At 42.4% G+C, this 14,434-nt stretch overlaps 1 protein-coding gene across 2 annotated transcripts in view; it reads right to left on the reverse strand.

Annotated features, from left to right (window-relative positions):
- Positions 1 to 14,434, reverse strand: part of spata5 (spermatogenesis associated 5) — a 318,711-nt gene that overhangs the window by 292,221 nt on the left and 12,056 nt on the right. For both annotated transcript variants that reach the window (XM_033016169.1, XM_033016231.1), the window contains exons 7-9: positions 13,543 to 13,599; positions 11,047 to 11,170; positions 6,882 to 7,137 (exon numbers count right to left, since the gene is read on the reverse strand). In XM_033016169.1, the coding sequence (XP_032872060.1) occupies positions 6,882 to 7,137; positions 11,047 to 11,170; positions 13,543 to 13,599 (437 nt within the window). The remainder of the gene's footprint in view (positions 1 to 6,881; positions 7,138 to 11,046; positions 11,171 to 13,542; positions 13,600 to 14,434) is intronic.

Below are 14,434 nucleotides of genomic sequence, written 5' to 3' on the forward strand. Positions count from 1 at the left end.
AGAGATGAGGAAGACTTAAGGCTTGTTTGCCTTCATTGTACAGAATTGTTACATCATATTGCAGTGTAGAAACAATGTTTTAACCATTAGTGGCAGCACTTGGGAGCATTGTTTGTCGCTATGGCCATCACACTAAAGGAAGGGTGTGATTAAACTGAAGGTGTGCAGAAAAGATGCACAAAGAGTTTACCTGGATTGCATGGCTTGAGTTACCATGAGACATTTCATTAGTTATGACTAGAGCCAGGATGTTTAGGCGCTAAAAATCTCTGAAATAGGCAGGCAAAAAGGCATAATAAAATTACAAAAAAGGCACGAAAAGGGCATTTATTGACAAAAAAGGCATAACCAGGCATTTATTTCCACCACCAAAATATGGTTAAAAATGATAATTATAAAGGTATACTACATTAAATGACCAAAGTTGCCTGGTTGCACATAACTACCAGCATTTTTTCAAATGATCTGGTGTTAAACTGCCGTCTGTCAGTTGTGAAAAACTTCTTTCTACCCCAGCTGAGGTCACTGGTGCATACCTGAAACAAGCTACAAACTCTACATTCATGTCGATATATTGTGCATTACAACTACCTTTGAGAACTTTAGCTATGTTTTGTATTTCTTCAAGATCTTTGTTAGTTAAAATCACCCTCTCACATTTTCCTTGTATGCCTTCACCTACATCACCAGGAACTTTATGTACAAAGTACAGCAAGTGAAGATGTAAACAACTGAGCAATAGTTCAGTTTGACTTCTCCAAAACTTCCGATGTCAAGAAATACTCCTTTGATGGTTGACCTGCCTCCAGTGTACCACATTGGCAACAAATCTCCCCACAGCATCAGTTATCTCGTCTATTGAGATCCATATTTTGTTGCATGCAACTTCATCTCTAATTTTCTGCACAACAATGTTGAAGCTGCTGTCAACATAATTTTTCCGTATTGATGACTCGCTTGGTACATGTTCCTCTGTGGATTTCCCTAAAAAACCTCTGAGGGATTTGTTTTCCAATTTCCAGTGGAATTCCAGCATCAATGAATGCGTTGCACAGATCACTCAAACTCAGATTTGCGATTGGAGCCAGCAGTAAATGTTGTGAAGAGGCAAGCTTGCGTATTTCCTACCTTCTGTTTCTCTGCCGCCAACTTGTGTTTAGCTGTCTGTACATGCATGGAGATTAAATATTTTTTCTCATGATTCACTGCTTTCTCACATGCGTTGCAAAACAGCACACAGTTGTCTGTAGAGAATATATCACTCCCGTACACTCTCACCAAATCGTTCAGTTTTTTACATGGCGTTGACGACTTTAGGCATTTTGACGCTTGCAGGGGTAGATTCTACAGGAGCGGGGATGCAGACCTCTACAGGCAGGCCAAGTACAAGCTAAGAAGAGGAATCAGAGCTGCCAAGGAAAGGTACTCTGAGAAGTTGAGGGACAAGTTCTCAGCAAATGACTCTTCTTCAGTGTGGAAGGGCTTGCAAGAAATCACCAGCTACAAGAGGAAAACCCCCTGCTCCTTGGACAATCATCAGCTGACCAACACCCTGAACAAGTTCTACTGCAGTTTCGATAAACAGAAACTTAACCGTGGTAACCCCAACCAACACTTCACACCTCCTCACAGCTTGACTCCAGTTTGCAAAGACTGGACCCTTTCCCACGCACCCTTCTCCAATCACCACTTAACGCCCACTTACAGCCGGGTTTCGCCCCAGTGGTGTAAATTTTCTTGTAAATTACGTTAAAACGGCAAAAAAGGCTGATTTAGGCACTCAATCGTGAAAAGGGCATTATCTTCCTGAAATCATCAAAAAAGGCATGAAAAGGCACATGGCATTTATGGCAAAATCCTGGCTCTAGTTATGACTTTTTTCTGGGGCAAAGGATGCTGAGAGGTGACATGATAGAGATGTACAATTATGTGAAAGGCATAAACAAGATAGATAACCAGTGTCTGTTTCCCATGGTCAAGGTGTCTAAAAATAGAGGGTATAGGTGTAAGGTGAGAGGAAAGAGGTTTGAAGGGAATTTGAGGGGTAAATATTTCAGAGAGTAGTTAGTTTCTGGCCAAAATTGCTGAGAGGTGTCTCTTAAATACTGTTACTATGGAGACAGGATAACAATTAACAGACAATTTGACAGGCCATAGAGGGATATGGAATTAATGCAGACTAGTGAGATTAGAATGGATTGGCATGACGGTCGGCATATATTTGGTGTGTCAAAGGGGCTGTTCCTAAATTGCATATCTCTGACTTCATGACTCTTTAAGTGTCATTAAACATGTAGTATTATTAGGATGACTCCACAAGAAAATTTGGTGAAAAAAAAGTTGTTATCTACTTGAATAATATACCCTATTTTTCAACCTCTGTCATTAAACTGAATTTTGACAATTCTCCTGAGTGCTGTCATTCCAGTATATCTAGACACAGGGAACTGCAGAAGCTGGTTTACAATTTTTTTTAAAGGGACACAAAAATGCTGGAGTATTGTGAGAAGCATAAACAAGATTTACTGATCTTGTTGATTTACTGAGGCTGAGTTACTCCAGCATTCCAGGAGATGGCAGCCTGCCCCACAATATAAATGCCATCAATGTGGGAAAAGAAGCATCATCCCCATTCTCCACAGTCTCTGTCGCCCTTTTAACAATTTTGACAATAGACAATAGACAATAGGTGCAGGAGTAGGCCATTTGGCCCTTCGAGCCAGCACCGCCATTCAATGTGATCATGGCTGATCATCCCCAATCAGTAACCCATTCCTGCCTTCTCCCCATATCCCCTGACTCCGTTATTTTTAAGAGCCCTATCTAGCTCTCTCTTGAAAGCATCCAGAGAACCTGCCTCCACCGCCCTCTGAGGCAGAGAATTCCACAGACTCACCACTCTCTGTGAGAAAAAGTGTTTCCTCGTCTCCGTTCCAAATGGCTTACTCCTTATTCTTAAACGGTGGCCACTGGTTCTGGACTCCCCCAACATCGGGAACATGTTTCCTGCCTCTAGCGTGTCAAGTCAAGTTTATTCGTCACATACACATACGAGATGTGCAGTGAAATGAAAAGTGGCAATGCTCGCGGACTTTGTGCAAAAAGACAAACAAACAAACAACCAAACAAACTACATACAGAATCACATATTCTTTTACATATTAAATATTGTGGGCGGAAGGAAAAACGTTCAGTAAAGTTAGTCCCTGGTGAGATAGGAGTTTACAGTCCGAATGGTCTCTGGGAAGAAACTCCTTCTCAACCTCTCCGTTCTCACAGCATGGCAACGGAGGCGTTTGCCTGACCGTAGCAGCTGGAACAGTCCGTTGCAGGGGTGGAAGGGGTCTCCCATGATTTTATTGGCTCTGGAGTTGCACCTCCTGATGTATAGTTCGTGCAGGGTGGCGAGTGAAGTTCCCATAGTGCGTCCGGCCGAACGCACTACTCTCTGCAGAGCCTTCTTGTCCTGGGCAGAGCAGTTCCAAAACCAGATGGTAATATTTCCGGACAAGATGCTTTCCACAGCCGCTGAGTAGAAACACTGGAGGATCCTCGGAGACACTCTGAATTTCCTCAATTGCCTGAGGTGGAAAAGGCGCTGTCTTGCCTTACTCACGAGTGCTGCGGCGTGTGATGTCCATGTCATATCCTCAGAGATGTGGACTCCCAGATATTTAAAACAGTTCACCCTATCCACAGGATCCCCATTTATCCTCAATGGTGTGTACGTCCTCGGATGATGTGCCCTCCTAAAGTCCACGATCAGCTCCTTAGTTTTTTTGATGTTCAAGAGGAGGCTGTTGTCCTGGCACTTAGCCCTTAACAAGTGTCCAAGCCCTTAACAATCTTATATGTTTCAATGAGATCCCCTCTCATCCTTTTAAACTCCAGAGTGTACAAGCACAGCAGCTCCATTCTCTCAGCATATGAGAGTCCCGCCATCCCGGGAATTAACCTTGTAAACCTACACTGCACTCCCTCAATAGCAAGAATGTCCTTCCTCAAATTAGGGGACCAAAACTGTACACACTACTCCAGGTGTGGTCTCACTAGGGCTCTGTACAACTGCAGAAGGACCTCAATGCTCCTATATTCGACTCCTCTTGTTATAAAGGCCAACATGCCATTCGCTTTCTTCACTGCCTGCTGTACCTGCATGCTTACTTTCATAGACTGATGTACAAGGACCCCCAGATCCCGTTGTACTTCCCCTTTTCCCAACTTGACGCCATTTAGATAGTAATCAGCCTTCCTGTTTTTTGCTACCAAAGTGGATAACCTCACATTTATCCGCATTAAACTTCATCTGCCATGCATCTGCCCACTCCCCCAACCTGTCCAAGTCACCCTGCATTCTCATAGCATCCTCCTCACAGTTCACACTGCCACCCAGCTTGTTGCAACACAGTTCCTATCTACACCAGAAATACTTCAAGATGAGGCATAGTCCTATCAGACATGGGGTAAGACTCTTTCCCTTTCAATCGATCACCTACCTGTTTCCAAGCCCTTGGCACTGGACTGACATTTTCTGATTCCAAGGGTTCAATGGTACTTTAATATAATAAAGTGACTTAGGTGAGAAACTTAATTTTAAGAGTCAAGGGACAAGAATGTTTGGTATATGTACTGATAACAGAACAATATAATTCATACTTACTGCAGTTCTACAGGCCCCGAAGCACTTTTACGAAACAGATAACATATAATAATCAAGCATATGAAAAATTATTTATTTTTGTATTTTTGATATAAGGTAACTATAACAGTGTAAAAATCTAAGTATCGTGCAACCAAAGATAGTTCATAGAAGATCATAGTTGCTGACATTGGTGTTATATAGTGTTCAAGAGGTTGATGGTTGCGAAGAAGAAGCTGTTTGAACCTGGTGATCACGGTTTCAAAGCTCCTATACCTTCCTCTTGCAGGTAGTAACAAAATTAGAGTATGGTTAGTACACAAAAATGCTGGAGAAACTCAGCGGGTGCAGCAGCATCTATGGAGCGAAGGAGATAGGCAACTTTTCGGGCCGAAACCCTTCTTCAGAGTATGGTTAGGCTAGTGTGGATCTAGTAACAGAACAGATTCTTTGGTGCTAAATCGGGCAGATCCTATCCTAATTTTATATACATTGTGAGAAGTTATTCTGAACATCTGTTGATGTTGACAGTAGGGTGACCTTTCTTTCTCAGAAATGAGCTGCCTGAAAAGCAGTAATTCACATCAACCACTATCAAAAAAACACGAGTGTCAACTGCTTTTAACAATGGACAAATTGAAAAGGTCACGTCGCGGTAGATACGTTTAGCTTTCATCAACAGTGCAGGTGTGAGAAGCCGCAGATAGCTCATTTCACTCTGTAAATAAGAGCATCTCAATATTATCCTTTTACATAGCAGTAATGAACAGTGACACAACAAATGTGAACAAACTGTAACACAAAACAGTGTCATATTAAACAGCATGAAGAGACTAAAAGCACATTAACACACTTTTCAACTATTACCAGCACACTTAACATGCAATAAATTTGTAAATATGCCAGAACCACACAGCAGGTCAGGTAGTGACTGTGACAATGGGAGCTCAGGCAAGATTTCACACTTCTAGCTAGAAGTCTCCACACCTAGCTGAAGGCTGTTGTAAGTGCTTCTGCCTTAAGGGCCTGTCCCACTTACGTGTCCTTGGCACGCAAATTACGCGACCTCGTGGCCGCGTTGAGGCGCACGGGCATCGTATGGCCGCACGGGGCCGGTCCCACTGAGAAGCACGGAGGGGTATGTAGTTGTGCGCGACATCGCGCGGGGCTCCAAAATTTTTGTAGTGAACAAAATCTTCACGCGCCAACGGCCTGTCACGGAACTGACGGCCAAAGTGGGACAGACCCAAGACCCTGGCGCGATGCAACGTCTCACCTTCAACAGCAGCAGAAGCAGGCAAACGATCGCCGAACTCGGCCTGGGGCTCACGGCCATTGCAGTCCAGATCCGCCCCCACTTCTACTCCAAGAGTGGGGCCAAGAAAATTGAAGATAGACACAAAATGCAGGAGTAACTCAGCGGGACCGGCAGCATCTCTGGAGAGAAGCAATGGGTGACGTTTCGGGTCAAGACCCTTCTTTTCAGACTGAAGAAGTCTCAACACGAAACGTCACCCATTCCTTCTCTCCAGAGATAATGCTGGTCCAGCTGAGTTACTCCAGCTTTTTGTGTCCATCTACAAAAGACGTCACGCGCTCCAGACGGCTGTGCGGTCGAATGAAGTCGCGCGTGACCTTCGCGGGACCGTCGTGGCTCAACGCCACCACGAGGTCGCGTCATTTGCATGCCAAGGACACATAAGTGGGACAGGCCCTTAAAACAATGTGAGCTCAGGCAAGATTTCACACTTCTAGCTAAAAGTCTCCACACCTCTAGCTGAAGGCTGTTTCAAGTGCTTCTGCCTTACCTTTAACATTCAACGCTTGGCATTGACTATCATTGAAGATGGGGTCACTGAGGGCCCAAATGCTAATCCTTTTTGTAGGATTTTTGCCACAGATTCATTTTATTAGAAAGTGAAAGAGGCATGGTCACATACAGAAAAATGGAGAAAAATAGTACGATCATGGGCAGATTCACGGGTAATTTAAGGCCCCATTTCCGTAACCGGCTTCCGTCTCCGCACCAAAGATCCTATAGGATACTAGTCCTATGAGGAACCTTTAATGTACAGGAAACAACGACAACATTCTGCAAGAGCTCCCAATATATCCTGAGACAACAACCTCAATGCACCTTGCTCCTTAAATCCTCATTCACTACCCGCAGAAAGGCAACACCACCTCAATTTCACAAGATGGTGCAACAGCTAAAACAAGATCAGTAGTGCAACATTGTTACCTGCTTCCTTGCAGACTGCCACCAGATCCGCACCAACGTATCCATGGGCACCGTCCGCAATGTGTAGCAGCTCCTCCTCACTCAACGAGATTGGAATATTCTTCAGAAATTTCTTCAAGATATCGAGCCGATCTGCGGCGTTAGGAATACCAATCTCTATCTCTTTATCGAACCGCCCAGGTCGCCGAAGTGCTGGATCCAAAGCATGAGGTCGATTTGTGGCAGCAAGGACCAAGAGCTGTCCTTGACTCCCTTCCTGACATGAACAGAAAAAATACATATTCCATCAATACATCTACTTTAAAACCTCAACATTCAAATGACAGGTGCCAAGCACAGGTTCACTTATCGACAAAATGCAACATGTGGATTGCTTGAGTTTTATTTTGTAAATACCCATTACCATTCATTGTCATGTTTAATGAATGATCTCCACAATCTAGAAGCACAAAGACAGCAGAGGTATGTATGGGAGTACCACATCTGCAAGATGCCTTCCATAGAAACATAGAAAATAGGTGCAGGAGTAGGCCATTCGGCCCTTCGAGCCTGCACCGCCGTTCAATATGATCATGGCTGATTATCCAACTCAGTATCCTGTACCTGCCTTCTCTCCATAAATACCTTTATCCACAAGGGCCACATCTAACTCCCTCTTAAATATAGCCAATGAACTGGCCTCAACTACCTTCTGTGGCAGAGAATTCCACAGATTCACCACTCTCTGCGTGAAAAATGTTTTTCTCATCTCGGTCCTAAAAGACTTCCCCCTTATCTTTAAACTGTGACCCCTTGTTCTGGACTTCCCCAACATCTGGAACAAACTTCCTGCATCTAGCCTGTCCAACTCCTTAAGAATTTTGTAAGTTTCTATAAGATCCCCCCTCAACCTTCTAAATTCTAACGAGTACAAGCCGAGTTATCAGTCTTTCTTCATATGAAAGTCCTGCCATCCCAGGAATCAGTTTGGTGAACCTTCTCTGTACTCCCTCTATGGCAAGAATGTCCTTCCTCAGATTAGGATGTCCTCAGATGTCACACACTATTTTAACTTGCAATTACCTCACCATTGCTTCCCTGATGGACTAAATGGGTCAGTCTCAGAACTCTTTACCCAACCGAATGGTGGCCCTATCTTTACGACAAAGACGGCAGCAATTTTTTGAAACCCCTTTTCTCATGAGCAATTGGAGATGGGTTCAAAATGTTTGTCTAATCATAATGGGCTATATCCATATTATTGTAACTACACAGAACTACTGGAATTTCCATATTCCAACTATTTAAAAATCATTTATTCCAGCTGCTTTCTTCGTCTTCTCGCATATGGCGTGCACAGCTTAAAGTTGTAGGACAACTTGTTCTATTTGATCTAACTTGATTGTGCACGCCGGGTTGATTGCATTCGTCGAACACAGGGCGGACCACGTGAAGGTTGCAATCTTCCACCCCCCAGCTGCTTTTAAAATAAATTATTCCAAAACTATAATCTTTCTTACCAAGAAGAAAATTGAAACAGGCTAACTATTAAGGAGGAAAGCTCTCTCAAGTCTTATCATAAGCTAAACACCAATATTTCTAGAAATAATTCACTGTAAGGAAAGCTATTACAATGGAACAGAAGTATGCTGTAATGAGTAACTCAGTGGGCCAGGCAGCATCCCTGGAGCAAACTCATAGGTGATGTTTCAGGAACCAAAATGCCACCTATTCCTTTTCTCCAGAGATGCTGCCTGACCCACTGAGTTAGTCCAGTGTCTATTTTCGGTATAACCCAGCATCTGCAGTTCCTTCCTTTTTTGATTTTTTGATTTTGTGTCTTTGGAGCGATTTCTATCTTTAATTTGTGTATTGATGATGTCCTTATTATTTATTTTTCTCCGACTATATGATTTTTTTCTCTTCTGTTAACTTTTGTAAGGTGTCCTTGAGACTTTGAAAGGCGCCCGAAAATAAAATGTATTATTATCATTATTATATGCTGTAATGAGATAATAATAATAATAATAATATATTTTATTGTCATTGCACATAGGTGCAATGAGATTTGGTTTGCAGCTTCCATCCGATAGTCATAACTTAAACAACTAATATAATTTAGATTGTAATTGTAATTTGTAATTTATTTATTTAGGGGACAGTGCATATTAATAAACATTTACATGTAATACGCAAGATTGTAGCCAGTAGCTAATTTCCATCTTTAGTCCCTCTGGTAAACAAGGTAAACACATCACAACACAATCAATCAATAAGAAAAGAGACAAAACAAAAGACAAAACCAAAACAAAACAAACAATAAAGTAAAAAAGTAACAATAAAAGAGTACCATAGGATAATTTTAAGGTAGATTATGATTGCAATTTTGATTTTGCAGTAACCATGTTTTTAGATGTTTGGTAAATGAGGTAAGGGTTGACAGATCCCGTATGACGCATGGTATCGCGTTCCAGGTCTGCGACGCTCGATATGAAAATACTGACTGCCCAAAGACACATTTCCTAAACGGGACTATACAATCACCCCTGGAGGTTGCTCTTGTCGACCTATTTGTGTTTTTCTTTATGAAATCCTTTAACGGAGGTGGGGCTAGTCCACGGAAGATTTTGTAAACCAAAATCGAGTCTGAATATTTTATTACGTTTTCCCAGCTCAGCAGATCAAATTTCTTCAGGATGCTACAGTGATGGTACATTCTGGGCTTTTTGACAAGAGTTTTTAGGGCTTGTTTATAAGCAATTTCAACAGGCTTTAGTGTGGACTTACATGCCAGTGACCAAGTTGTTATACAGTAGGTCATGTATGGCACAATCATTGCATTAAAATATAGTTTGGCTGAATCAATAGTTAAATTATTTCTAATATATCTAAAGTTGGACAAATTAAATGTTATTAAATTTACTGTTCTTTTCACCTGTTGTTTGAAGCAGAGCTGTGAATCGATCACGATTCCTAAATATTTAAACTCATGTACAGAATCAGATACCCCGAGAAACATGATTTATTTTTAAAAAAGAACAGTAAAACAGTCTAAATTGCAAATATGTCTGTGCCAGGTCGATGTGAGTGAATACAGTTCATGGGGGTAGGGGGGCGCTCAGCAGGGCCGGTTCAGAGCCGCTATAGCTCTGGGAATGAAGCAGTTCCGGAGTAAGGAGGTTCGGGCGTAGAAGGCCTTGTAACGTCTGCCGGAGGGAAGTAGTTCGAACAGTCCATTACAAGGGTGTGAGGAGTCTTTATGAATGCTGACGGCCTTCCTGAGGCACCGTGTGCAGTAGATGCCTCCAAGGCTGGTAGCAGTGTCCCAATGATCTTCTGCGCTCTGTGGACGACGCGCTGAAGAGCTCTCCTCTCCGTCACCGTGCAGCTGAGATACCACACAGAGATGCCATACGTTAATATGCTCTCTGTGGTGCTGACTTATATGTGTGAGAAAAGCACGTCTCCCTTTCATACATATTCGCATGTACAAAAATCTACTATTCCCCATCTTTACCAATTCCCAACATCACCATATTTCCCATAACCAATTGTCAACAGGAGATCCAAATTGAGGGTTATTGAGAGCTCCCATTCATTCGCTTCATGTTCATGACACAGAGCATTCAACTCATTTGTGAGCATCAATATGCTCATGTCTTTATCAGACAGACATAACTTCCTAAACCATTCCAATGTGGCTTTGTTACTTGAGATACAGGGAGAATCAAGAATGGCTTCTGGAAGAGTCATTGAGCCTGGATATTAGATCCCAATCATCAACCAAGCACTGGTTCAGGGAAAACATACAACCCCAACAGAATAAACCACAGCATTTTGGAGCATGATCAAAGCCTTTTTCTCTGCCAGACCATTATGTGCACCCACCAACCTTATCAAGGATCATAAAGTGTGACACGTTGCCTATTTCCTTCGCTCCATTGATGCTGTTGCACCCGCTGAGTTTCTCCAGCACTTTTGTCTACCTTCGATTTTCCAGCATCTGCAGTTCCTTCTTAAACATAAAGTGTGACAAAACACCCCTTTACCCAACCTACATTAAGCACTAACTGAAAGGTCAAGTATCAGCCTCAAACATCATAAAAGAACAGATCTCAATGCTCTGAACTTTAATTCACTTTGCTGAATAATTGACTTACTATTAATTCTACCACCCTTTACTCACCGAGCCAATACCATCCATTAGCGTTAGCAGTGATGCCACCACTCGCTTCTCAACTTCATGCTGAGCTCCTTCCCGCTTTGGACAAATGGCATCAAGTTCATCTATAAATATGATTGACGGTTGACTGGAAAAGAGAGATAAGCTATCAAACGTATCATAAAAGTTACGTACAGTGTTAGCTGTGAGGAGGATGCTAGGAGGCTGCAAGGTGACTTGGATAGGCTGGGTGAGTGGGCAAATGTTTGGCAGATGCAGTATAATGTGGATAAATGTGAGGTTATCCATTTTGGTGGCAAAAACAGGAAAGCAGAGTATTATCTAAATGGTGGCCGATTAGGAAAAGGGGAGATGCAGCGAGACCTGGGTGTCATGGTACACCAGTTATTGAAAGTAGGCATGCAGGTGCAGCAGGCAGTGAAGAAAGCGAATGGTATGTTAGCTTTCATAGCAAAAGGATTTGAGTATAGGAGCAGGGAGGTTCTACTGCAGTTGTACAGGGTATTGGTGAGACCACACCTGGAGTATTGTGTACAGTTTTGGTCTCCTAATCTGAGGAAATACATAGAGGGAGTACAGAGAAGGTTCACCAGACTGATTCCTGGGATGGCAGGACTTTCATATGAAGAAAGACTGGATAGACTTGGCTTGTACTCGCTAGAATTTAGAAGATCTTATAGAAACATACAAAATTCTTAAGGGGTTGGACAGGCTAGATGCAGGAAATTATTCCCGATGTTGGGGAAGTCCAGAACAAGGGGTCACAGTTTAAGGATAAGGGGGATTTTAGGACCGAGATGAGAAAAAAAATCTCACAGAGAGTGGTGAATCTGTGGAACTCTCTGCCACAGAGGGTGGTTAAGGCAAGTTCATTGGCTATATTTAAGAGGGAGTTAGATGTGGCCCTTGTGGCTAAAGGGATCAGGGGGTATGGAGAGAAGGCAGGTACAGGATACTGAGTTGGATGAGATTTAATAAGTTATTCTTCTTCTCACTCCTTTTCGAGCTTGTACAGACACAGAGTTGGACATTGGAACTTTGCTTTTGTTCTTCTCATTGCTTTGTAAATATTGATTGTAATGTCCAATTGTTTGATAATTTCGATTGTTACTATTAATGTATTTAATGTCTTTACTTGTTCGGAATAAATAAATAAATAAATAAATGGCGGTGCAGGCTCGAAGGGCCGAATGGCCTACTCCTGCACCTATTTTCTATGTTTCTATGTTTCAGCTGATCGCAAATACATATCTAATTGAAAATTTGTTGATTCAAGGTCAAGATGTAAATATGATCCAGGTTATTCCACTGTAGTGCTGATATATTGGTAATGTTCCTGAACCAATAATCTAGTGGCCCAGATAAATAATTCAAAAACAGTAGTAAAGCCCACCTCACAAGCTCCAGATTCAAGTGCAATTAGCTAAATAATTTGGAATAAAAAGCCGATTTCAATAATGCCAGCCACAACAAACCTACTATATCTCCACAATAGCTCCTCTGGTTAACAGCGCCCACCATAATAGGAATTTGCTAACCTCATCTAGTCCGGTACACACGATTGAAGGATTAATTAATGTTTAAATGTTTAGTATAAAACAATTAGGACCAAATGCAGGTATAAAAAAGGACAGATAAAAAAACAAATATAGATGCATTATGAAGGAATACAGAGACTTGGGGAAAATATAAATGGAGGACAAAGATATGGCACAGATACTAATTAAATGTTTCACATGGATTCAAAAACACAAAGTGGGAGGAGTGAAAATGAGGAAATGGAATAATTCATGTAGAAAAATATTTCTGAAGAAAATAACAACTCTGAACAAAGATAAATGCAGTAACAAATCTAAAACGTTACTCAACAGAGAATAAAGAATGAGAGTAAATTGGTATTGAAAGAAAATGTATAATGCTATTGCTAGAAAACTATGGAGTAGCTATAGGATTTATACCTACATTATTCAGAATGATGCACGAGATAGGAAATTAAAGTGATAAGACAAGATTTGAAATATTAGAACTTTTGCGAAAGGGGAATTGCAATTAGTTTTGGATCGCTCTAGCAAGGTGTTAAGGGCCTGTCCCACGAGCATGCGAATGCATGCGGCAAGCACGACCTAACCAGAAGCGGGGGCCGCGCGGATGTCGAGTGAGTGACATGAAGTTCGAGCGAAGTCCGCGCGTGACGAACGGCTTCGAGGCGGCTGCGGGACGGCTGGCCGTTGCCGCGCGGAATTTTTGAACACGGTCAGTTTTTCGGAGCCCCACGGGATGTCAGGACCAGCTCCGCACAACTCCATACGGCTCCGGCGATCAAAGTGGGACCGGCCCCGCGAGGCCGTACGGCTCAAGCGACCACGTTAGGTTGCGCTTGCCGCATGGTCGCATGCCCATGGGACAGGCCCTTTATATAGGGTCGTGTACTGTAAATGTCTATGGTTACGTTAAAGTTCCTTGCTAATCACAGCAATTTGGAATTCATTTAGGAGTTACCATTGAGTGGCTTCTGCAAAGATCTGTCTGAGCCTTGCTTCACTTTCTCCAAAGTACCTGAAACAAAGGAAAGCAGGAACCCGAGCATTAGAAGATGAAAACATCAACAAAATTGCTGAAACTTTTGAGGCAGCACATGCTGTCACTATGAACCACCTGCACTTGCCACGGTCAACCAAACCAATCACTGATGCTCTTTTTCTGGATTCTCCAGTGTCGACTTGAGAGGGGATCTCATTGAAGCATATAAGATTGTTAAGGGCTTGGACACGCTAGAGGCAGGAAACATGTTCCCGATGTTGGGGGAGTCCAGAACCAGGGACCACAGAATCAGAATTAAGAATCAGGTGTAAGCCATTTAGAACGGAGACGAGGAAACACTTTTTCTCACAGAGAGTGGTGAGTCAGTGGAATTCTCTGCCTCAGGTGGAGGCAGGTTCTCTGGATGCTTTCAAGAGCTAGATAGGGCTCTTAAAGATAGCGGAGTCAGGGGATATGGAGAGAAGGCAGGAACGGGATACTGATTGGGGATGATCAGCCATGATCACATTGAATGGCGGTGCTGGGTCGAAGGGCCAATGGTCTACTCCTGCACCTATTGTCTATTGTCTATTGTCTATTGGGCCAAAGCCATCCCAGTGCAAAGTAATGAGGATCTCTGCAGTGCCAAGTTTTTATATGATGCAATATTATTAGGTGAACAGGCTAGGTGAAGACCTACCGACAAAACACCACATTTTACAATTATTTAAGTCATATCCCCTGACCCAGCTAACAGGCAAACCTGTTAAGGATCCTGATAAAAAACAGTCAATATAAATTTATTTTAAAAATCATAATCCTGAATCAAATTTACACGAAATCAGTAAATTCTAAAAATTGTAAATCATCT

The sequence above is a fragment of the Amblyraja radiata genome, chromosome 1 (assembly GCF_010909765.2).
Source record: "Amblyraja radiata isolate CabotCenter1 chromosome 1, sAmbRad1.1.pri, whole genome shotgun sequence".
Taxonomy (NCBI): Eukaryota; Metazoa; Chordata; class Chondrichthyes; order Rajiformes; family Rajidae; genus Amblyraja; species Amblyraja radiata.